The sequence below is a fragment of the Penicillium paradoxum genome (genome assembly GCF_028828445.1).
Source record: "Penicillium paradoxum strain IBT 22861 chromosome Unknown utg000003l_segment0_segment0, whole genome shotgun sequence".
In the NCBI taxonomy this organism is placed as follows: domain Eukaryota; kingdom Fungi; phylum Ascomycota; class Eurotiomycetes; order Eurotiales; family Aspergillaceae; genus Penicillium; species Penicillium paradoxum.
Window position 1 is genome coordinate 5,182,259 of NW_026643181.1, and position 24,257 is coordinate 5,206,515.

The 24,257-nt window shown below is 48.4% G+C and overlaps 7 protein-coding genes across 7 annotated transcripts; 3 read left to right on the plus strand and 4 right to left on the minus strand.

Annotated features, from left to right (window-relative positions):
- Positions 1-740: 740 nt before the first annotated feature.
- N7457_003753 (putative polyketide synthase) lies at positions 741-8,726 on the minus strand (the record flags this gene model as incomplete). Its single annotated transcript, XM_057174798.1, has 8 exons — positions 741-1,868; positions 1,922-6,561; positions 6,621-7,218; positions 7,268-7,793; positions 7,844-8,183; positions 8,230-8,287; positions 8,343-8,429; positions 8,478-8,726. 8 exons carry the CDS (start codon positions 8,724-8,726, stop codon positions 741-743), a joined length of 7,626 nt encoding a protein of 2,541 aa, XP_057034949.1.
- Positions 8,727-9,180: 454 nt separating this feature from the next.
- N7457_003754 (putative DUF341 family oxidoreductase) lies at positions 9,181-9,771 on the minus strand (the record flags this gene model as incomplete). Its single annotated transcript, XM_057174799.1, has 1 exon — positions 9,181-9,771. The coding sequence occupies one exon, from the start codon at positions 9,769-9,771 to the stop codon at positions 9,181-9,183; it is 591 nt and encodes a 196-aa protein (XP_057034950.1).
- Positions 9,772-10,610: 839 nt separating this feature from the next.
- On the plus strand, positions 10,611-11,226 carry N7457_003755 (TspO/MBR family protein; the record flags this gene model as incomplete). The annotated part of the gene is made up of 2 exons (XM_057174800.1): positions 10,611-10,713; positions 10,781-11,226. The coding sequence occupies 2 exons, from the start codon at positions 10,611-10,613 to the stop codon at positions 11,224-11,226; spliced, it is 549 nt and encodes a 182-aa protein (XP_057034951.1).
- Positions 11,227-12,448: 1,222 nt separating this feature from the next.
- Positions 12,449-14,983, plus strand: N7457_003756 (threonine/serine exporter family protein; the record flags this gene model as incomplete). Its single annotated transcript, XM_057174801.1, has 1 exon — positions 12,449-14,983. The coding sequence occupies one exon, from the start codon at positions 12,449-12,451 to the stop codon at positions 14,981-14,983; it is 2,535 nt and encodes an 844-aa protein (XP_057034952.1).
- Positions 14,984-17,470: 2,487 nt separating this feature from the next.
- N7457_003757 (uncharacterized protein) lies at positions 17,471-17,975 on the plus strand (the record flags this gene model as incomplete). Its single annotated transcript, XM_057174802.1, has 2 exons — positions 17,471-17,509; positions 17,688-17,975. 2 exons carry the CDS (start codon positions 17,471-17,473, stop codon positions 17,973-17,975), a joined length of 327 nt encoding a protein of 108 aa, XP_057034953.1.
- Positions 17,976-18,152: 177 nt separating this feature from the next.
- N7457_003758 (NAD(P)-dependent alcohol dehydrogenase) lies at positions 18,153-19,259 on the minus strand (the record flags this gene model as incomplete). The annotated part of the gene is made up of 3 exons (XM_057174803.1): positions 18,153-18,432; positions 18,489-18,918; positions 18,977-19,259. 3 exons carry the CDS (start codon positions 19,257-19,259, stop codon positions 18,153-18,155), a joined length of 993 nt encoding a protein of 330 aa, XP_057034954.1.
- Positions 19,260-22,266: 3,007 nt separating this feature from the next.
- N7457_003759 (uncharacterized protein) lies at positions 22,267-22,614 on the minus strand (the record flags this gene model as incomplete). Its single annotated transcript, XM_057174804.1, has 1 exon — positions 22,267-22,614. The coding sequence occupies one exon, from the start codon at positions 22,612-22,614 to the stop codon at positions 22,267-22,269; it is 348 nt and encodes a 115-aa protein (XP_057034955.1).
- Positions 22,615-24,257: the final 1,643 nt, after the last annotated feature.

The window sequence follows — 24,257 nt, forward strand, 5'->3', positions numbered from 1 at the left end:
CCATCTCCCAAGCTAAAGTACGCATTATAAAGGGTTTCTAAGCTTCAACTGCTGATACATATGTGGATCTGGAAAAAGACAAAAAACAAAAAAGCCCCTCATGAGTCGGATGAATCATGGGAATGGCTGTGAAAAGGCGTGATGCCAAGAATTCCCAGATATGAGCCCCACAGAGCCCCGGGGCCGTTTCCAAAATGGGCCAATCAGAGAGGCTTTTAGTAGTCGTCCGCTCTGTCAGCGGCAAAACGGGACGTTTCAAAGCTCCGACGTTTTGTAATTCGCATGTGGTTCCAAGGGTCCAACCATGTGCGTATATACGGAGTAGATATGTGTGGATCGAGATGCGAGTACGGAGTACTTCGTACATGAAATAGAAAACACCCAAAAGGAGAATCGATCTAGAAACAAGACTGTCATCATTAACTGGTGAATCAACAACTCTCGGCTTAGTCTGTTATTTGTCTCCGCATATTCACTTGTTGGCCCAGGTAAAATACCAGTGCATAGCATAAATACAATAAATGAGATGAAATCAACTTCAACAGTGGAGGTGTCGAGGTCAGAATCATCATTATATGGTGGTTGACTGAGAACGTCCGTTCAAAGTGGGACTGTGGGAGATATCTAGGTAGGCCCCTTGTGCGCAGAGGTAGGCTAGTAGCCAATCTTCAACACAATTGGTGCTTTAGCAGCGAGAACTCTCGGTGAAATGCATCGGCTAGCTATCTCCGCCCCATAAGTCACTCCAGCTTGCCCTCGAATCTCTGGCTAGCAATTTTGTGCGACAACTCCGATATCGACTTTGCTAAAAGCTCCAGGATAGGGATGGTACAGTCCATCAATCTCAATATCCAGTTGCGCAACTCAACCGCCACATGGGAATCGACTCCATATTCGGAGACTAGATTGGAAGGATTGATGTTTTCGATCGGAATAGCAAGGTGAGAGGCAACCTTCCTGCTGAGAGCGTTACAGATGATGACGGTCGCCTGATCCACTGTTTGTGCGGCACCAAGCTCAGCCTTGAATACTTGCATTGAGTCTTCGAGCACAGCAGATTTACCATGTTTTTGGAATCGATGCCGGAAATGGGAAAACAATGGTGCGTCAAAATTTCCAAGTGAGTCGATTTCTCTCCACTGGCCGAGCCCAGTCACGAATTGTCCTCCTCCACTTGGTGGAGAGATTGCGACGTGTATCAAGGATAAGAGAGTGGGTGTGTCCGTGCCCTGGAATCCCTGTCGTTCCATCTTTGCCGCTAGATCCTTGTTTTCCGCTAGATAGCCAACATCTGTGATGGTTCCGAGATCCAAGGATACTCCCGGTAGACCAATATTGCGTCGATACCCGGCGAATGCATCCATGAAAGCGCAGCCGGCGGCATAAGCAGCCTGTGTGGCGTTCCCAATCACGCCACTTATAGAAGACAGTAGGAGGAAGAAATCAAGATCTGCCGGAAGGTTCCGGTGCAAATTCCAGGTGCCATGATATTTCGGCCCCATCACATGCAGATAGTCGTCCACTTTCATGTGTTCTATATGAACATCCTTCAGAATCATGGCTGCCTGTATTAGCCCTCGTATGGGAGGGGCACATTGGGTGATATCACGGAGCATTCGCTGCACTTCAGTCTCATCGCTTATGTTGCAGGCTCGAACAATTACCTGTATATCTTTTTCCACAAGTTCTCTCACTGTTAACTGAGACTGCTCCTTCGACAGACCACTTCTGTTGACGAAAATGAGGCTTTTAGCTCCATTCCGGGCCATCCATAAGGCGACTTCTCTTCCAATACCACCTAGTCCTCCAACTAGCATGTAGGACGCATCGGCATGGAACAATGGCTGAGTGTGCCGGGGTAGCGTGGCCTGGAATATTTGGTTAGCAACATATATATTATGGGGCTTGAGATGCATGGTACCTTGACCATATCCTTATCATCTGTAGAAATCACAACATGCTGCTGGGTTGGGATCGCAGCGATGGCTTCCTGAATTAGGGCAACATTGTAAACATTGGCAGAGGCGGGTCCTTTGAGTCGTTGTTCAAGGAACAAATGAAAGACCTTGGGCCATATCTGGGTGACCAGCTCACTTCTCTCCTTTTGGAGCTCAAATATGTCGAATGTGGACACAGACATATTCTGAGTGCAGGATAACCTTGGTGGTTTGACATTCTTCGTTCGGAGCTGGATATACCGACCAAATGGCGCAATGCAGTTCTGGAAAATGCTGTCCTCTGGTGACTCGAATGCTACTACTACGTTCACTTTCTTACCATCACTGAGCCGTGACACACCCCTGACAAAATCATCTTTTCCGTGTGTAAGAATGTGCTCGCTGGGTATCGCAAATCTCGAGCTCAGCAACTCCTTTTGGGCGAGATTCTGCACTGTTGCGAAGATGCGAGCGTCCCTTAGCAAGCAAACTTCCACAATCGCCTGTCCAAAATAACTCCCTGCATCATGGACGAGAATCATATCGTTTGACTCAATGAATGAAAGATTGTTCACAACGAAATAAGCAATTGTATATGCTAGAACGATGGCAGCGGCGAATTCCAAGGACATTTTGTCGTCGATCCTCTGGAAAGCCGTCGCATGATCATGATAGCAACTTCGAGCAGTCCCGTCTCCGAGACATGCAACGCGATCGCCTATGGCGAAGTCGTGGACTCCAGCGCCAACCTTGTACACTACTCCGCTGCATACCTGACCAAGAGTATCACTGGCTTCCCAATCACGTGGGTCTCGCTGAATATCCCATTCGCTCAGACCAAAGTATTGTACAGTGATTCCAATATAGCCGGTTGGAAGTGCTGATATTTGGGAGTCGCCAACAAAACCGTGGGTATCAAATTTGCTCGAAAGACGGAGAGGTTGCGTAGGCTGATGAAATGGCTGCTCGGACGCAGCCTCGATATCGTTAATGCTGTCCATCTTCTGGTTCATCGCCCAATCTTCAAGAACTCGTGGAATAAGGATTTTTCCGTTCCTCTCGACAAATTCCGTGTCTTCATCCGGAGTCGCACGGAGAAATCGAGTTATCAGGAAACTTGCAATCATTTCTGCGGCTTCAGAGTCTGGAAGAACATTTTGAGCATCGAGATCAAAATTGACAATCGGGTTGACACCCGATTCAGCACGCGCTGTTCTTGCAAATCCAACAGCTAAGCCTGCATTTGGGTTGACGGACTCAATCATTCCTCCTCGGGTCACCCAGAGAACTCCTCCGCTATGCGTAAACATCTCTTTTATATTGTTGAAGGTCATTTCATCGGGGGCAGCCAGCAGAGATCTCCGTGAAGTATCCAAAACCAGGCAAATTCGATCTTGGCACTCTATATCATCGATTCGTGCTAGGTTCGTCTCACATGGAGTCTTCTCAAGTTCAGCAAGAAGATGTCTCACAATCCCGCTTTCGTCTTCGCAGATTATGGAGACTTTCCTGGTCAACGTTTCGGCATTCCAGCATTTAGCCACTGTGAATTGATTGCTCTTCTCAAGCCCTCGCTCGGCAAACGTACTAACCTCGGTGAATTGAGAGTCTCTCAGTATTTTGTCCCATTCAATCTCCGTCCATCCATCTTGACCTAAACAGAATTGGTCGGTCGATAAACATTGGAACGCACTAAACAAGAGACTTTCCAGTACATTCTTTTTTGGGTCGAAAGGATTGATTGCAACTAAACAACCGGATGTCCTCAGCAGATCATGTATCTTTTCGAGTGCATTGTGGTCATAGCGGGCAGTCCCTAATCCATGAGGCAATATTACGACGTCAAAGGAATTGGGTTCAAATCCTTGTTGGGTGAAATCATTGCCAAGATCTAGGGGCTTGCATTCGACCCATTCCGACCACGCTTCTAGCCGCTTCGAGGTATGCTCAAGCACCGAAGCGCTTTGGTGGACAAAGGTATAATTTCCGCACCGAGGCGTTTTGTTGGGCGACACAAGATGTTTCAGAAATATCTCGGTTATTTGGCCTGTTCCAACACCAAACTCAAGAATGGACATATCGGGCTTCTTGTGACCAATCAAGTTGATATATCTTGCTGCCGCTTGGTATGACGCGTCTGTGGAGAAGATATCCCAGAACTCATCCAGCAGGATGTCGTCTTTTATAACGGAGGAAAAATCAACCTGGTCTCGAATGATAGCCACAAGATTTTGTCCGATGGCATGCGTGAGTCCTCCCACCGGAATGGGATCGAGATTTTGTGAGTGCGAAACCGATGTTGATCGTGTATTATCATGTCTTTCCAGGGCCTCTGACAGATAACGGTGGAATCTGCAGTGAGAATCGTCAAGCTTCCGCGCTTCAGTTGCGTTAATTTCACACAGTGCAGCTCTGATAAAATCGGCTGCACTTTCCTCGTAGCCCGTTCGAGGCACAAGCTTTTGCTGAAGACCATTCCTCTTGTCGAATAAGAGTGACGCAGTATTGCTGGAGATAAAGCCTGGGTCGGGTTCCCAGTCAATATAATAAATCGCGCGGCTATCTTTGGTATTTGATGTCATTTCATGATGCTCGAGCCGCGCACATCGCAGGCCACGGACTGATATACTTGGCTCAGCTTCAAATTGTTCGTTGTTGTAATTCACCACAACTATGCATGCTGTGACATCCCTTTTGACCGTCGGACGCAACTGAGTACAAATTCTCATAATATCTCCCGGCGCGTAAGCAAGACCGGATGATACGCTCATCTCTTCGATATAAACAGGTATGGCGGGACCTTTTTCAACTCCCAACCCCAGGGGTAGAGCGGCAAAAATGGTATGAAAAATACTGTCTAGCATGCATGGGTGTATCAAAGTATCATGCTGGAATGATGCAGGCATCGTAGATATTGTGTCCGGTATAGTGATCTCTGCAAAGCACGCTCCATCTTGTGTGACACGTGCTTTTGTTATGTTCGCAAAGCACGGCCCATAATCCAACCCAAAGCTTTGAAGCTTGTCATAAAACTGACGAACATCGATGACTGATGTTCCGTGGACTTCGGTTTTCAGAGGGACCATCGCATAATGATCAGTATCCTCGAAGCCATCGCTTGAAACACCAATACCTTTCTGGATTCGGGCCAAACCAGTGCAATTTTCGGTCCACCTATTCTCCTCTGAAATGGAGTATATATGGAATTCGTACAATTCTTTTTGATGCCGGGTCGATCTTCGAAGAGAGACCATAAGCTCGACGGCAGACGTTTCATTGAGCACCAAGGCAGAGTGTATCGTGACATCCTGCAAGACATATTTAACAATATTTTCTTCGTTTTGAGCCAGCTGAATCAGTGCTTCGATTGCTATAACCAGAAATCCAGCGGCAGGAAAAACAATGCTTCCCTGTATCCTATGATCGAGGAGCCACGGAAGCTCTGAGGTTCGAAGATAATTCCTCCAGCGAGGCTCGAAGGGACAAGCCATGTTTTCTAGTGCACCAAGTATGTCGATCCGCGGGGAGCTTCGGTTTCGATACATCTTGCTCAGTCGTGGCTCTGCCCAGTATGATCTTGTATGATTCCAGGGGTATGTCGGGAGATCAACAAGTAGATGTGGTGTGTGGGCGCCTTTTGTCCCCTTAGGCCTGTTTACTGCGCTAAAATCGATTGAGTAGTTGATCGATGTCAATGTAGCCACTGCATCCAAGGCTGTGGTAACTGCATTGGATTTTCGCTTCAGAATACTGACATAGGCTATATCGGCGGATCTGAGTTTCGCGTCAGCCTGGAGGATTTGCTTGATTGGCCCAGCAAGCGCCGAATGGGGGCCAATTTCGATGAGGCAATCCACCGATGGCTTCTGAGCAGTCTTAGTCCTCCTTGTTCTGGTTGATCCTGTAGGACCAGGACGGTGACTATTTGTTTCAAAGCACAGCCTCCTCAATGATTCGGCAAATTTTACCTGGCCTACCAAATTCGACACCCAATATTGAGCATCCAATTCATCCAAAGGGACGCTCTTTGCGGTGACTGAAGAGAAGAATGATCCCATAGAGCGCAATCTCTTGTTTTCGGGTATCTGGACTGGCTTTCGGGGCTGAATTTGGTTGATCAATTTATGGTATTGCCCGGCAACCTGTTCCATATGAGGCGAATGATAGGCGACACCAACTTCAAGACGTCGACTAAAAACCGAGTGGTCTTTCAATGTCTGTAGCAGTGCATCAATCGCAGACACATCACCCGATATCGTGACACTCGATGGACTGTTGACACACGCTACCACCAGCTGTCTGGGTGGGAATTGGTCCAGATACGGCTGTATCTCTTCAGCAGACATCCCAACTGCCATCATGGCACCTTTACATAAGTTATCAGTCAAAATCTGGCTTGCCACAACACCTCGGTAGTATGCCACAGACATTGCATCTTTCACGCCGAGTGCACCAGTAGCGTAGGCTGCGGCAATTTCCCCGCTTGAATGACCTGTGACAGAGTCTGGAAATATACCCCACGAATTCAACAGGTCGACTACTGCAATTTGCAGCGCTGTGCATATTGTCTGGCTGAGACTTGGGTGGTTCAAATCGGAGTCGTGTGGAGGCTTCGTGATCTCCTCTTTTTTCTCACGTTCATGTCAGTGCACGGCTACCCAAGGATCTTGGGTGTTTGGGTACCTTGTACTGTAAAAGACGCTCCAAATTCTTTCAGATATCTGTCAATCTCCGCAACGGACTTTTTGAAGACAGGATATGCCTCAATCAGTTCCTTTCCCATCCCAGACCACTGTGCACCTTGCCCAGTAAAGACAAACCCAAGCTTTGGATTCCGCGCCGCGCTTCTGGCTTTGATATTCTGAGAAAGAGTGGCTGCCAGTCCGGCCATTGTATTTCCTACGACCGTCGCTTTCCACGGGAAGACAGAGCGCCGCTCGTTGACTGTGAAAGCAAGATCGTCCAGAAATTCCTCGTAATCAACCTCGGATCCTCTGTCAAGAATGTACTTGCCCAAAGCGTGCATATATTGCCCACAGGTTCTTTCATCGAACCCAGAGATCATGAATATGCGAAAGGGTGGGCTGGTAGCTATTTCATCATCATCCTGGCCTTTCGGTGGGATTGGCGGGACCCCGTCATCACTCTTAATTCCCCAACCGGATAGATATCCCCTTGCTTCTTCGACAATGACATGGGCATTGCTTCCACCGTACCCGAAACTATTCACAGAGACGCGATGGGGTCCAGTGGTCTCCCATGGTTCAGGATCCAATTGAATCTGTGGTGGATATTAGTCTCCAATTTTGCAGTTGTCTGAGTATCTATACCTTAAGCTTCCAATCCTCGAGCAGAATACGAGAATTGATCCTCTCGAAGTTTCGGTTTGGTAGGAACATGCGGTTTTCCAACATCAGCACTGCCTTGATGACACCCGCTACTCCGCTTGCGCCTTCTAGGTGACCGACGTTGGTTTTGATAGATCCAATTCGCACGGGATTTTCAGGCGGTCGACCAGCTCCAAAGACTCGAGCAATTGCCTCTGCCTCGATTGGGTCCCCGGCAAGTGTACCTGTGCCGTGAGCCTCTACAAAATCGGTTTCCAATGGGTCTAGATCAGCCCGTGCATAGACATTCCGAATCAAGCTTTCTTGAGCTGCCCCATTCGGTAGCGTTATCCCTGCAGTGCGTCCATCCTGATTAGAGCCCGTAGATCGTATCACGGCCCGAATCGTGTTGTGGTCTTGTAACGCTTTAGCCAAGGGTTTAAGGATGAGACAGCCAGCTGCTTCACCCCGCGCGTACCCGTCCGCCTTTTCATCGAAGGTATGGCATCTCCCGTCCGGTGAAAGAAATCTGGGCCAAATCAGTCTCGTCCCTATAGCCATGGATCATTGTTTACCTACTTCATCATACTCATAGTCGACATGAATTCATGGCTCAAGATCAGGTTGACTCCAGCTGCAATCGCTGTTGATGCGTCACCGGTCTGGAGGCTTTGGCATGCCAGATGAAGCGCAACAAGGCTTCCTGAGCAAGCTGTGTCTACTGTGACACTCGGACCTTTCAAGTCAAAGAAATATGACAACCTATTTGCCACCATCGCGCGGGACTGCCCGGCATTCGTGCACTGATACATGGGGAGGCACTCGGGATCCCGAAGCAGGAGGTCAGTATAGTCCGCAGAGAAAGACCCTACAAAACAGGATGTCTTCGTGCCCATAATCTGGGTCAAAGATATGCCAGCTATGCAACATCAGCCATGAAAGGGTGAGTCAGACAAGTCACCTACCATTTTCAAGACCTTCGTATGCCACCTCCAAGAGCAATCTTTGTTGGGGATCCATGGCCTGGTTGGTGGACACATAGTTAGATCGACCCTAGACTCTTTCGACGCAAACTCACCGCTGCCTCGTCGCTTGTCATATTAAAAAACGGCGCATCAAACAGAGATGCATCCTCCTCGAGGAAGTGACCACCTTCCACGTTTATCTACATCATCATTATCGACAACCTGAATTTCTCGTATACCTCACTTACTGTTCCATGGCGGGCGTGGTCTGGGTGATGAAATGCTGCGCTATTCCATCTCGCAGCTGGAATTGGACTCCATGCCTCCTGTCCAGCGAGAAGCATGTCCCATAACTTTCCAACGTTTTTGGCCTCGGCTGGTCCCCTGAAGCCAATTCCTATAATTGCTATCGGTTGGCAGCAACTCGCTTCCGATATTTCCAAATCACCCCCCGCAATAGTGTTTTTGGGGGGCTCAACTATAGCTTCGGAAGACATTGTTGTGTTTTCGGTCGACATCATCCACTCATGATGTATTTAATGCTAGCAAAACAAGCAGATAGACTGATATTTCTCATACCAGCACAATGGACCTTCCTGCGTCAAACCTATCGGCCCCGGGGTCTAGTCGGGCTTACCAATTCGTTCTCGGGTCTGCAACAACCTACATCGGGATATGTTGGAAGGTTTCACCTCACTCACAACGAAGTAAGTGTCCGGGTGCAACCTCGAACGGCAAAAGAAAAGTCAAAGTGCTTGGATGTCTCGGTCTGAAACGGGTTTTTCACCTTCGCGAAGAATCTGCAATATATCATTACAACACCAACCTGCAAGTTATGTTCCACAACCGCAAATATACTACTCTCCTCTTTGAATACGCTTTTCTTCGAATCCCCCTTTGGAACTCCCTATCGCACAATCGAAGTGACCGCCCGTTCTTGGGTGTTTAGTTTCACCAGATCTGACTGGACAACTTTCGAATTGCAGTGGCGATGATGGCGACATTCTTTTCATCGCCGGGGATGTCATGGCCCTTTCCATGTACGGCGAATATCGAATGCCTCTCAGCACATAGCCGATACAGAGCCAGGGAGTAGTCAAAAAAGGGGTCTTTGGCCCCGGCGATATGCACGCAAGGGATTGTGATAAATCCCTCTAATCCTTCATCTACGACAGGGCGCTTTCCGGGCTCCATGCGGAACGGTGGCAGGGAATTGATAAAAATTGCGCATCGAAATAGCGCAGGTTGGTTCGGGTTGATCTTGGCATGATGAATCATAAATCCAGCAGCCAATGTTCCGCCATGGGAGAAGCCTAGAATCCCATCGAACGGGCCTTCTAAGGCAACCGTTTCACTCAGTTGCTCGTAAGCCTCCAGGATATCGGACTCATCGCTATCCTCGAGGGAGAAAGTGCGTGGGAAACGGTAGTAGCTGTAGTACGGACCGTCATAGAAGCCCGCGATTCCCGGGCCGGGGACTGAATCGATATCACCTTCAAGGAAAGAAAAGGTCGCGGTATTGTCCCGCTGGAGCTCGTGCATCAGGCCACCTGTTTGATTAGAGTTTGTGTGTTGCCATTGAGGCCGGGAATTGCATACTCAGTTGCGACTGTAGAATCTATGGGGAAATTAGCATACCGGCTCTCCCTATCAGCAATGTTGGTGGCTTGCCTTCTGATTTGTCCCCCAGCCATGGAGACACAATAATCGAAGGGGCATTGTATTAGGTGGTGACAAACAGTTCAAGCAGCCCTGGAGTCACCGCGATCGTCATGGTGGTTTTGTTGTCCACGACATTTTTATATTTGCTTTGAGGGCAAGCAACCAGCCCCCGGCGAGAAAAGAGATATTATTCGCTTCATTTCCTCAATCTGCACAGACGACCAGGGGCCATTGAAACCCGCCGTGCGATGGACATCTTCGGCTTGAATTCGGCGAAGCTGTCAGTCGTACAGACAGCGTCGATCTCATCCACTTGTTCAAGTTTAATCCACTTTGGCCTCATCATCGCGGTCAGCCAGTCTCAAAAGACCAACGCGACCATGGGTTCACCCATCGATTCTTTTGAACGTGTTGGGAACAGTGGCGGTTCCAAGGCAGGGGCGATGACGTAGAGAAGATGGAGATGACGATAGCGGCCACTGGTGTTAGTTCACCGGCGTGCTCTCCGCCTTTGTCAAGAGCTCCGCTGTGGGCATTGATGGGAGAGTTTTCTGCGGGCAGAAACGACAAAACGTGATCGGATTACCCCGAGGCCGCCGTCGTCCGTCGTAAGGAACAATCTCCAGATCGGCGATCCTCTTGACAACTTCATCTTCAGAACTTCGATCTCCATTTCAGTTCTCCAGTTCCTCCTTCCCTTGTGATTCATATTAGTCAATATGCCTTGGTCTTTCGCTCTTCCCCAGGCTATCTTTGGCTCGCCGATTTTGGCTGTGGCAACCCCAATTACCGCGGGCACCGCTGTCGCTCTCCTGACCAATCGTATGGCTCCCCATGACGATGCACATTTTGACCTGAATCACTGACTTGAGATTCCGATTCGGTACAGGAAAGCGGAACCGTTCTACCTACAACCAGCTCCAACAGCCACCCTACAGCCCACCCGGTTGGCTATTCGCACCTGCCTGGACTCTCCTATATGGATTGATGGGATACGCCTCTCACCACGCCACCACTGTGGCCTCCCAATCCTTCTCCCTTGCAGCTCGCGATGCACACACCACTGCGCAGACCCTCTATACCACACAATTAGGCTTGAACTTCATGTGGATGCCACTGTTCTTCCGCCTCGGACGACCCGCCTTGGCTCTCGGAGATTTGACCTTACTAGCCGGCAACGTGGGGGCCCTTATGGCCAACTGGTGGACAGGCGACCGGACCGCATTCTGGTGCCTCGTTCCTTATGCTATCTGGCTAGGATATGCCGCGTACCTCAACATTGGTGTTGGGATTTTGAATAATTGGACCCTCCCTCAAAAAGAGCGGTCAGAGTAAACAAGATAAGAGAGGGGCAATCAATATGTATAGTATGTATAATGCCATAGCAATCTACATATAGCCATAGGTATATGCGACAGAGGGGGTTCGAGACCTTTGAATCATGTGCACAACACAAATTTACGCAATTCTAGGTCCATTCTAGCGCCAGACACCCCACCTGGTGGCGTGGGCAGTAACCTCTCAGCGATTCGTAATGTTTGTGAATCCTTCAGTGGGTCATGCTTCTATCTATAAATCTGGCGCTGGTCTGTTCGCCAACTGATATCCCTTTTTTTCTCTCTCGGTGATAAGAGGTCTGATCGTACCAAGGTGGGTACAGAGTGGTGCTAGTTGATTTGGGGTGAGCGAGTTACTTTTGATAATCCATTCCACTCCATTGCACTCCACTCTTTCTCTCTCTCAGGAGGTGGCTTCGAAAACTGCCAAGTAAAACCAGACGTGGGCCGGGATCGACAGATTGGGCAGCCCAAACACCGCCTAAATAATGATAAAGAGCACAGATGAATGGTGAAATTCCCAAAGTCAAAGGGAACAGAACCAAGGACGCAATGGTTCAACCCGTACAGAACAAGCAGGCCATAGGAAACTGGGGCTTTTTCGTCGAGCTTCCAGGGAAATCATTCAGTCGGATGGCCTCGGTGCCAGTGTCAACCAGATCGCCACCCAAGACCCACACCACCTCTCTGGGCAAGTCCGTTGTAGGGAGTACGTACTCTAGATTTCTTCTCCGGTGAAACGTAAGATAATGATAGGGGGGTAGATCAGTGAGGGTGGATGCTGATGTTCTGATATTCGCAGGTGTAGCGGATTAGGGTTGGGAGTAGCGCAGAAAGGAAGAGAGCAGTTCACAAATAAGAAGCAGGAATCGTGTCATGCAGATACAGAACAAATGTACTCCGTAGTATGATTTCACATCGGATTTAAGATCTAGACCCTCTCTTTTAGGGTCTTTTTTAACTATATTAACTCCTCGCACCCTAATCAATCACATTGAGAGATTTCCACTTGGCCCTTTCAGTTGTTCTAAGCTAATTCGCGCTTGGATCACACTGGAATATTTTTCTTCTTTATTCTTTCTCCCTCAACTCATGCTTGAGTTTTCTCTTCCTTTGCTTGTATATCGTTGTTCGTTGTTCGTGCCTTGTGCCTTGCATAGAGGCCTGCAGCTCTCGGCTAATCTCCCGGGAACTAGCTACCAGCTCGCCGACTTCCCTTCATGTCGGGCATCACCAACCCACATCCTAGCCCGAACGAAGAGTATGCAGAATATCCTCTGCCAATCATTAGCACCAATCCTGGTGATCGCCAAAGCCTTGAACGTGAGGCGACTGCCGATGTCAGCCAATACAACGTCGGACTCGAGCCACCGGCAGACAGTCGCGCCAGATCCCATCGTGTTCGCTTTCGCTCACTGAGTCTGCGCCGAACTGGCTCACCGAATGCCTCAGACCCTTCGGCGCGCCCATTATTATCACCATCAGACCTTCGCGAAGTGCCCCTCGCCGGAACCATCACCCCGCCTGCCCCAGCACATTCCCGACATGGCTCTGGCCTCGCCAACGTACACACCCCAGAGGAGTTTGCTCAGTTCGAGAAACATGACTTTGCAGACAGCATGGATCGCACTGTCTCTGCCCGGGACCGGTTTAGAGCTGCTGGTCACCTTTTGCACCAGAAAACTAGTCGCTTGACCGAACGTCTCGGTCGCCCCCCGGATGAGGGCGAGGCGCTCAGCGCATCATACATTCCAGACGACTTTGACACCGGTATCCCACGTGAAGAGCCCCAGGCCCGCCGCTCTCGGCATGAAACCGACCAACTGCGCGCATTGGAGGATGGGGAGACTGTTATCGAACCACCCGCCAGTGCCGAGGCGCATCGCCTCGTTCGTAGTATGACCATGGTCCAGGATCAGATGCGCAAACGAAAGCCCCGTGGCGCATATCAACGATCGGGACAGTCAACCCCGGAGGGCTTGATCAAGGGCTTTGCCCAGCGCCGCCGGTCGAGTGGACTCGCCGGCGGCAGTGGGATCCTCTCCCAACTACTGAAACTCCACGCGGCTCAGTCAGGAAGCTATTCGCGCCCGGAAAGTGTCATCACCGATGACTCCGACAGTGAGACACAGGTGTCTTCTGGTATAAACACCCCGAAGAAGGGTTCCCTCTCACCCACCATTACTCTGTCCATGCCAACCTCTGGCTCTGTTACGCCACGCAAGGAGAAGCTCAAATGGTACAAGAAGCCAACGCATCGGTCCACCTCGTCACTTGTCAATGCCTCCATGAACCTCAGCACTGCCAGTCTGCCTGCCGCAGTGGACGTCGCGCCTGGCATTCACGGAAAACGGAAGAAGAAGCGCAAGACCCGACTAGAAGATGAAATTCGTGTCACTGTGCATATCGCGGAGATCATCGCCCGTCAGCGCTATATCATGCAGCTCTGTCGTGCGCTCATGCGATATGGTGCGCCGACCCATCGTCTGGAGGAGTACATGCAAATGACCGCCCGTGTCCTGGAGGTGTCGGGCCAATTTCTGTATCTGCCTGGCTGCATGATTATGTCGTTTGATGATCCGACAACGCGCACTGCGGAGGTCAAACTCGTGCGAATGGTGCAGGGTGTCGATCTCGGTCGCCTCGCTGATACACACAACGTTTACAAGAACGTTGTTCACGATCTAATCGGTGTTGAAGAGGCAACTCATGAACTGGATGATATCATGCAGCGAAAACCCCGATTCAACAAGTGGATTCTCGTCTTGATGTACGGCATGGCTAGTACTGCCGTTGGCCCGTTCGCTTTCAAAGCGCGACCCATTGATATGCCCCTGATCTTCTGTCTCGGGTGTATTGTTGGGCTGATGCAACATGTTCTTGCGCCTAAATCCACTCTCTACTCCAACGTATTTGAGGTCACAGCTGCTATCTTGACTTCTTTCCTTGCGCGTGCGTTCGGCAGCATCAGGGTCACCCGCAATGGTCAATCTGAAGAACTCTTTTGTTTCTCCGCTATGGCACAGTCATCTATCGCTCTCATTCTTCCAGGTTTTATGGTTCTTTGTAGCAGTCTGGAACTGCAATCCCATCAAATTATCGCTGGATCGATCCGCATGGTATATGCTATTATCTACTCTTTGTTCTTGGGCTATGGTATCACAGTGGGGACAACAATCTACGGGCTAATGGATGGCAATGCGACATCGTCATCGACCTGTTCAGGCTTGGATGTCTACGGCTCAGTTTATGCCCGCCAGTTTCCGTTTGTGGCTATTTACGCCGTCTTCCTGGCCATTGTCAATCACGGCAAGTGGAAGCAAATGCCGGTCATGGTTTTCATTGCTGTGTGCGGGTACATCACCAACTATTTCAGTACCACCAAACTCGGCACCCAATCGGAAGTCGCCAACACCGTCGGCGCATTTACCATTGGCGTTTTGGGCAACTTGTACAGTCGTCTATGGCATGGACATGCCGCCACTGCCATTCTCCCCGGTATATTTGTGTTGGTTCCCTCCGGTCTTGCTTCCAGTGGATCCTTGATCGCCGGCATCAAATATGCCGATGAGGTTCGCCAGAACCTCCAAAAAAGTGGGAACAGTTCCTCCTCCGGCGCTCTTTCTGGAACTTCGGTTGCCAGTCTTGGTTTTGGTATGATCCAAGTCGCGATAGGTATCACAGTCGGACTCTTCATCGCGGCGTTGGTTGTCTATCCATACGGCAAGAAGCGCACTGGTCTGTTCAGCTTCTAGTCATTTATTTGCATCTTAGAACATATTTCTCTTTCACATGTGTCATGTCTCTCGGTTTTCTGGACTCACATTTTGGTTTATCAGCGTCATTCAGCGTTTGGGATTTACGAGATTTTATAGACAGGTTCATAAGGCGTCATTGAGCGATAACATTTTAGACACGATCTACAGGTTTTACATAACACGGAATTGCACATACTCTACATTCATATTGATATTCGATCGCAGCAATGTTTTTCTCCGGTGAAACAAAAACAAAATAACGGATTTTCTAGATCCTACATCGTATTGTAACTTGTTGATCGCCATGACATATCGCGACGAGCATTCCCAGATGCGATAAAAATCTGCAAACCCCCAAACCTCAACTTACCACAACAAAATAAAAATCACGCATTGAAGATGCGAAGAATCATTCCAACTGACTTCATCATCTCATCGTCTCATACCGCGGTGGCGTAGTGGAAAACCGCCACAACGTCCATACAGCTATTACCGACACAGCGGGCAACATCCTCTATGCAGTTAGCGACCCTTTACACACCACCCTCGCCCGCTCTGCCGCAAAACCCGCGCAGGCGCGAGCAATCCTTGAAACGGGTCCGGTGGATCACTTCAAGTTTGATGAAGATGATCTGGCCTTTATGTGCGCCTCGAACAGCAGCGAGGAACGCCACATCGCCCGTGCCCGGAGTATGTTATCAAAAGTCCCTGCCTCAGGGGATGATCTTCCCTGCCGTGGACACGCACCTCCTTCTGAGACTGTATCGCGCGCGTGGATCAAGAGCGATTTCACACCCACCGCTGTGTGTAGGAATTGTTCTGGCAAACATGTTGGGATGATTGCGAGCACGAAAATGCTGTGTGGTGATGCGACGGGTTTATCACTTGCCCATGTAGCCGGTTCAGCTGAGCGTTAAATGCGTTCTGAATAAGGTCTGGGGCCTTGGAGAGGATGTGTCTGTTTAGGGTCTTAATAGGTGTAATTTGCCTGTTCCGGCCTTTCCATTGCACTATTTAGCGAGGATGAATGCGACTTCTGCTGCCGCTGCTAAGGTTTTAGTGTCGGGTGCTTATTTATCATAGAGAACCGAGGCCTTAAGTCGTGTCTTTCATGCTATGTGGTCACACCCTGAACTTATCGCTGGGGAGAATCGATTCTGTACGATCCTTATGATAGTATTTCGGGGCCTTTCGATGGGGAAGCTCAGAGCAGATAGATGCTATAGAATCGGCATTTGAGAATGTGAGCAGACCACATATCTCGGGGCCGAGGGTGCTATTGGAACCTCAGTGGAAATTGAAGATGGCAATATTGGCATTCCCTACTTGGCTGTGGCAGAGATTTCGGAACAGCTGAAGATTGGAGCCTCCAAAATATGCCGGGCACTCTATAGATTCCACCACCAAGCAATTTTCAACACCTTCAATATTCAGACAGGCAAGCTAGCGCCTTATTTCTAGTTGCGTGCACCATACCAGATCCAAGTAGCACATAATACTATTTAGCAAGCGCTTCTTCGTAGATAAAATATCAACCACCTGCAATTCTGTCTTTTATTCATGCCGTGAGGAGATGAAACGGCATTATATACAACTTTTGTTCTTATTGTGTGGATGAAGCTAACTATTCTGAGTGTTTGAAACGTTGGGAATATATCAACTGGCTCACTGACGTCATGCCTATAATACCTTTGATATTTATTTTCAAGACGTCTTCTTTAAACCTTCTAGTCCGTTTTTCTTTTATTTACCCAGATAGAAGAACAGCAGGCAAAACTGGCTAATCTATTTTCATATGCCATGAATAAGTGAATGAGTGAATAAGATGTGGCTTTGGTGTAGAATAATCCGAACAATCAAGATCATATAGTACATACATACCTTAAATGGCTGTAAAATGATATAAAAAGGAAAGTAAGATGAAATCAAAGAAAAATGAACGTAAAAAAGAGGCTAGAGTGGAATGTGGCTGAAAAGGCTCATGAGCTATCAATCTCTACATGTACATATATGGAGATCGATACTTCTGTAGCTCTTCTTTATTAAGAGACTTAATATCTAATTTAGCCACATAGTCATTCAGAATAACTGCCTAGGTGAATATAAGGCCTGTCTACCGCACCCTATTCAATTTCAATTGGCTTATTCATATAAATTGAACAATCTCTGGATTCTGGTATCTATTGATCGATACACAATAATAACGTATCATTCTAAGATACCGTTGCCTTCCAAGGTTCAAATGATTCACTTTCTCCATATCTAATACGATCTCTTGATTATGCAGAAAGGCTGCCTACATAGGAACATTGGTCTGTCAATAACATGATAACATCAATGATCAGCAAAATGAACATAATGGCTATTGACACAACTCGTAGCACAGGATGCACTACCATATAAATTCACATAGAACCTCTGCACCACTCTTCTTCTTTTTCTCTTAAGTTCATATCCATTGCTGCATCCATCCTGCAAACCACAATGGATGGAAACGTGAGTGAGTACGAGCAGCCCTCATTGGTAAGTCCCTGCCCCAGCTCTCACAGATCCACATGCAAAGAAGCTAATGTTTGGTAGAGCTCAGGCCTGAGGAAGAGAAAGCGTTCGGCCGAGCATGAATCCTCGCGGGTGAGTCCTAAAGCTTCCCTCAAAGTTGGTCATATTTCGTCTAGGAACTGACATGGCCACTCCCATCTAGGCGAGGAAGAAGAGCAAGCCGGCGCTTGCTGACCTTCAACGGCTGCTGGTGACCTACCGCGGCCTGCAACAAATGCAGCGGGAGGTGAACGAGAACCTCGCCGTCTGCCGGCGCCAAATCGCCAAGTACAAGCTTGGCAGCGTTCCGAAGAAGTCTCGCCGCCGCCACCAGAACCACCTGCGCTCCTTCCAGTTCGTGCGGTCTCCCTTGAGCCAGTCACTCGAGGTGGAGGAAGAACCACCCACTTTCTGGGGGCGCGTGGGATCATGGTTTCGGGGGTGGTGGTGATGGGGTATGGAGGTGGGAAGGGAGGGAGAGGGGGAAATAAAAAAGTGTTGAGAGATTGTCTGGTTCTCGCTGGCGAGACCGTCGTTTATATCATGATGTCAATCAACTTCTTCCTCTGTCTATTCAGAATACAACTTTGTGTTCGCTTGTTAACAGAAGCCATAATTCTCCAATCTATCATCGAACCAAAACTCCCCGGTATCTCATCTTTCCATTTCGAAGGGTCTCCATGGCCTCCTCAACACCATCTTTGGTCAAAGGGAATGTCATGGTAGTCGGTGTGATCTTCTTCTCCGCCGCAAACTGAACCAAGGCCCGGAGGGAGTGACGCGAAGCTACTAAGGAGCCCTGGATTCGGACTCCCTTGATGTTCATGAACAGCAGTGGCACTGGCGAAGGATTGAAATCCACGGTCAGAGGGTAGATGGATCCGTGGATGTCCATGAGCGGGATGAGTCTGCTAAGAATTTGTATTTGTCATTTTTGACGGGGACAGGGAAAGAAATAACATACGAGGGATAGTCAACATTGGCGCTTCCACACAGCAGGAGGTGGTTGACCGGCTTGAAGCCAGTCATTTCCTGGCCGGTGCGGAAAACATGATACTCAGAAGCACCGAAACTGAACGCCTCCTCTCGTTTGGCCTCTGAGCTCGATAGCACCACCACATGGCATCCCATGGCAGCCGCCAATTTGATAGCCAAGTGTCCAAGTCCTCCAATGCCCATAATAGCTACTCGGTCGGTGGGCTTAACGCCGTATTCTGATAGTACGGTCCAGACAGTGGCACCAGCACACATCAGAGGTGCTGCATCGGCCGAATCATACCCATCGGGGATGGGAACCACACATCCAGCATCCCAGACAACACCCTCACCAAACGAGCCGAGGTCGTGGTCGTGCGTGCCGTACTCTTTCTTGTTCTCGCAATATTGATCCCATCCTGTCAAGTCAGTTATGCCTTTTTCAGTAGTGGTTTGGCTGGGTATCTTGCGACATACCGGTTAAGCACCTCTCGCAGTCTCCACACACATAATGAGTGTATCCAAACCCAACACGGGCACCAATCTTCACGTTTGTAACACCAGGGCCGATTTGGCGAACTACACCTACACCTTCATGGCCCAAAGCCTGTCCTGACTTGAGGAAATGCTCATCTGTGCCGCAGAGGCCGGAGTGTGTTGTCTCGATATAGACTTCATTGTGTTGCAGGGTGCGCGTGGTCTTGTCGGCCACGATCTTGCCGTCTTTGGAACCACGGAAGACTTCAAACGTGACACTCATTGTATTTAAGGTCTCGGGGATTTTGTCAATTGAAACGTGGCAGCTTCAAGTTTGGGTCACAGATCCCTGTTCCTCTTTAAACCACCGTCACGCCCTGTTTTTTTGCATTGCTTGATTTATCAGCTTCGTTTCTGGGCCTGTGCCGTTTCTCCCGTGGGTGATCCACCCGGGGATTTCCATTTGACGATCTGTAGAGTCCCAGGAGTGGATCAAGTCGATCGCACTTGTCAAGGTTGTTCTCGAGGGGTTCTGCCACATTCTAGTTCGACATCAAGCTTTGACCGGAGCCCCAGCCGACATACCAGTGTCAGGCCTAAACCGCAGTAGGCGAATTTCCGTTCGCAGGGACCCACCGAACCGGACCTGGAAGAAACCGACGGTGCAATTGATCCTCCGAGTTAGGGCTCGGAGACTTAATTCGAACAGATTGTCTCCGAGCATGGTTGGTGGGTACACGGGGCTAGAGTATGTATGGATCTCCATCTTCACTCGACCTTCGCCTGGGATGCGAATTTCAACTTTCCAATTTGTAGCAAAGCTCGGATCTTATCCTGAAACATACATTGTTCATTGTACATTTATGGGAGGGAGAGCATGGTTGACATGTGTTCCAAAGTGTTTTTCCAAGCTGTCTAACTTCTCCCTGCCTCACGTCTAAACAAAGCCATATATATCTATGTATGTGACATCCAATGACATGTCTGTTGTAGTAATAAACACATGGAGGGGGGGGAAAAGAAACAAGAAGGAAGTACAGCAGTGACGAAGCCGTAAGAATGCTATTGATTCGAATGATCAAAGCTGCGCAATGCTTCGATTAGTACGGGCAGTGAAAAATCCATAAGTCGAATCTCGGCGTTGCTTAGTTTGGCTTACCCATCTAGCAATAGTCGTTTAAAGTGCATAAAAGTCGACGAACCTTCAAGTAACAGTTTCCTGGTCTAGCGGTTATGATTTTCCGTTAACAAATGCCACTGGCATGTGTTCCGGAAAGGTTCTGGGTTCGATTCCCAGGGAAACTAATTTTTTGTTTTAGTTTCTCGGATCTCTCCCACTAATTCTAGCGCCGTCTTCGTACTATGTAGGATATGGGACCAAACGATAAAGGACCAAAATCTTTCTGTATCTTTTTGGCCCCATGGAAGTTGGCAAGGTCTATTCTCAATGCCACTGAGCGTTTATGGATTTCTTTTCTTCATTCATTGTAAAAGCCAAAAAAAAACAAGACCCAGAGCGAGGAGACCAGAAGTTCGGTTACGTATTCCCCATCGCATAATACTCACTTGCATACAGCGAATCCCCGGATCCTTCCTTGACCTATGACTGGGTGGAGGACTCTTTTGAGGACGAAGACCTTTTGTCGAAGGTTGAATCTTGACGGCATGATGGTTTGACTGGGAGGAGTAGGTGAATGGGAAACAGTGAGGTTTTAATAAGAAAAGAGGGTTACAAGGAGAAGAATTCTCGAAGCTGGCAAGGTACTTTGGGAGCTGAATTGTCCTGAGACCTGAATAGATTATAGATATATATCCCAAGTAGGCTTAGTAGCTGCATCGTTCAATAGATCATTGAAGCTGTGTGATTGCGAGGCGGTAATACTTTCTATTGTTGTGTAGTGGTAAAAAAATAGAAGGCGATCATGTTTTGAATTCTCTGAATGAGAGAATCATATACCTGCCATCCATAGCATACATTGTCATACGGCGATAGAAGGGACTGACTAGGTACATATATAGAAGCACGCACGGGCACGCACAGGGACGAGGTGGCGCTGAACCAGAATGGGTCAAGTTAGAATTAATAGGATAACTCGATATCCAATATCCGATAGGGTGTAATCCAGGGGAACAGTGGAAAGACCACGGTTATGCATGGTTTTAGGGGAGATACTCGTGGTGATTCCGTATAGGCGGATTTATCTATTTTATTAGGACTGGTGCCATACATCCAACTTGGTTTAGAGTATGATTGTCCTCATCTTACTATATGTCTATTATTAGACCTAGCAGTGACCCTCCGGGTGGTCCATGATCTTGGACCCTCCACCCGACCCTGACCCTCACCCTGACCCTATACGACCCGCAGCGACCCTAGTCATAATCAGTACCAAAAGCAGAAGGAGGAAAGCTTGGTGATTGACTAAATCGACGGTAAAGAGCAGGTTGATCGGGCGATTGGTAAAGAAAGACTGCCGAAAGAGCGCTTCAAGCTCCATTGCCGCTAGATACATGAAGCGTTGTAAGCTCTGTCAAAACTTCGAAAGCTCCGAGGCATTGCTGGAAGTTGTGGAGAACTCGTCTCTGGGAGTGCAGCATTCAGCCTTGTTCAAACAAATCCATGTATTCACCGTACTCCAGGCGGCGTGGCATGGTGGTTCATTTTCGTTTTAGTAATGTCCCCGGGAGTGGAGTTATAAGCTATACAAGAGGGTAGGGGTGCGTTGAGAATAATGTGTCGTGTGTGTGTTGGTTAGAACTAGCCTGACTCGGAGAAGCCCTGGAACAGCGCGGGAGCTCTTCGAGAGCGTGGACATGATATACTGTAGACAGGATGGCACGCCACGTACGCATATTCAGTCAGCTTTTGTGCGCATTACGGGCTTCGTTTGTTGTTGAAGGGTGGATTAATTGATTATTTCGGAAATAAGTACCACTATTCAGGCCATCGCGTTAGCATGTCACTTGCTCGTCATAGGAATAATGAGTTAAAAGGGAATTGCATGTGGGTTTGTCCTAGCTTCCCTCAAAAGGCATAGACCTTGGAGAGGTACTGGTCACCAGCACTGCGCAGAAGTGCAAACCCATCGCTGGTGCACCACCCCCGAGAGGGCGGTGCCCAAGGAGACGCAAGCACCTCCTTGGGATGTCTGTGGAGGAAACAAGGTGTGATCAAAGTAAGAAGAGTGGTTGGTTTCCATCGCCCTTAGTTCGACCACACCAGCAAAGGAAAGCAAAAGCAAGCCGAAACAAGCAAAGGCCCACCAAAGCGAATACAACCACAGCCACCACTACCAGTTAAGTCTCGTTTTCACCATGACGAGCAGGATTAGAGACTCCCCCCCATTGGCAGTGAGGCAATCAATCTGCTTCTGCTGCGCATCCTGAGATGCGACTATCCTCTCCAGTTCTTGCCTCACGGACACGATATCAGCAGTCATATCCTGGTGGAGACCACTGCATCTATCAGAGGTAGAACTCTCAAGGTCAGAAGCGGCGGGGGTGAATTTTTTGGAGCGCGCCTCTAGAACATTGGCCATAAGAACCGTGGCAATGGCTCCGAGTATAGGCCCGAGCCAAGTACCGATGGCCGTGGCAAGCTCAACTTGAGCGTCACTCCGACAATTTGGGTCCGACATAAATGTATTGTTAACAAAGATTACACAAGTGTGTGGTCAACAAGTTTCAGATAATGCGGGCAAAGAAGAAAGAAAGAAAAATGAGAGTGGAGGGAGGCCTTTTCATGGGAGTTGACTTTCCCGATTCAGAAGTATCACAACAGGGAAGGAACGAACGTGGGTGAGCTTCACAATAATGATATTCTTGGGAACTAAACAAACATTGGACACCCTAACTTGCTTCCCTCAAAAAATGATACACCGAGAAGAACCTGTCTTTGCTTCTGCTTGTCCGTGCAATATGTAGATTCCACCGTGCACTGGAGTCATCACTGTTTGATATGTCTTCCCTTCTAGCAAAGAGACATTCCGGTAATACATCTCGTCCTCGGACAGAGCATTTGGAGACCTAGCCTGAACAGAGTCTCTCTCGAATCGTAGGCGAGAGTCCACTATTTCATGTTTTGCTGAAAGCGACTTAGGTACATTATCAAGACGATACTTCCATTGAGGATCTTCTATACTTAGACCTGGTCCTAGGTCCATCCATAGGGTAAGAGTGAGGCTTGTATGAGTTTCATCCAGGGTTCGAATCTCCAACTGCCAAGAGGTATTACATTTATCACAACTCCCTTGGTCGGCTAGGACTTTGGCGCTTGTGGTAGAGCAATAACGCCTAATTTGCGAGGCCAGGATATCGCTGAAGCCTGGGTCAAAAGTGTGGATATGCTTGCAGACTTTCATAGGACCGTTTTCGCGGCATGGCCACATCCGTGGTATATTTTGTCGTGTGACTATCGCTATATCTTGCGTCCGCATACATAGAGCCGGGGGCGTAGAGCAAATTCGAGCTTCAGCAGAGAATAGCGTCATCATGATATCTTTTTGGTCATCTCCTTTTGATACCCTGTTGGTAGGGGGCCGTAGTAAGGGCGGGCCATTGGATCTGAATCGGTTCGCTTTTATCTCTGTGTAGAGCAATGACTCAACGGGGATTCCGAACTCCGGTCCATAGTAAAACCTTCTCATAGCAAGCTGTAGATACACGAAGTGGAATTTGTAAAAGGTATATGATGGGTGGTGAGCGAGGGGTAGATGTCTTATAAGGTACCAATTGGTATAATCCAAGGCATCTATGCGTAGACCTCCGCAATGGGCCTAGTTGGGCCCGGACCTTAGGCCCATAGCCCAACCAGCAGTGGGCTATGGGCCCTACCTTCGAAGCCTAACCAAGCCCATGGCCCATTATGGGGGCCCATGAGGCCCCCATTAAAGCCCATTTATATGCATAAATACAGTCTTGGCGCTCATAAACCTGCTGATTAATGTCTGTTCTTTACACATATTTGAGTCTGTATGCTTACCGCGGAAGATCTCGGCGCCGGCCCTAATCTAGCCTAATACGGGGGTTTAACAGGTGACAGAGAATCAATATGTAAATATATATATTTCACATAGAGAGAAGTAAGTATATCTTTCTATTAATTTACATTTTTCTTAAATTTTATAAATCTTAATTTTAATAATCTCATCTATAGTCAATTTAGTTAATTCAGTTAATTCAGTCAATTCAGTTAATTCAGTCAATTCAGTTAATTTAGGCACCTATAGTCAATTTAGGGGGTAATCTAAATACCTAGAAATACTAGAAAAATCTGTATTAC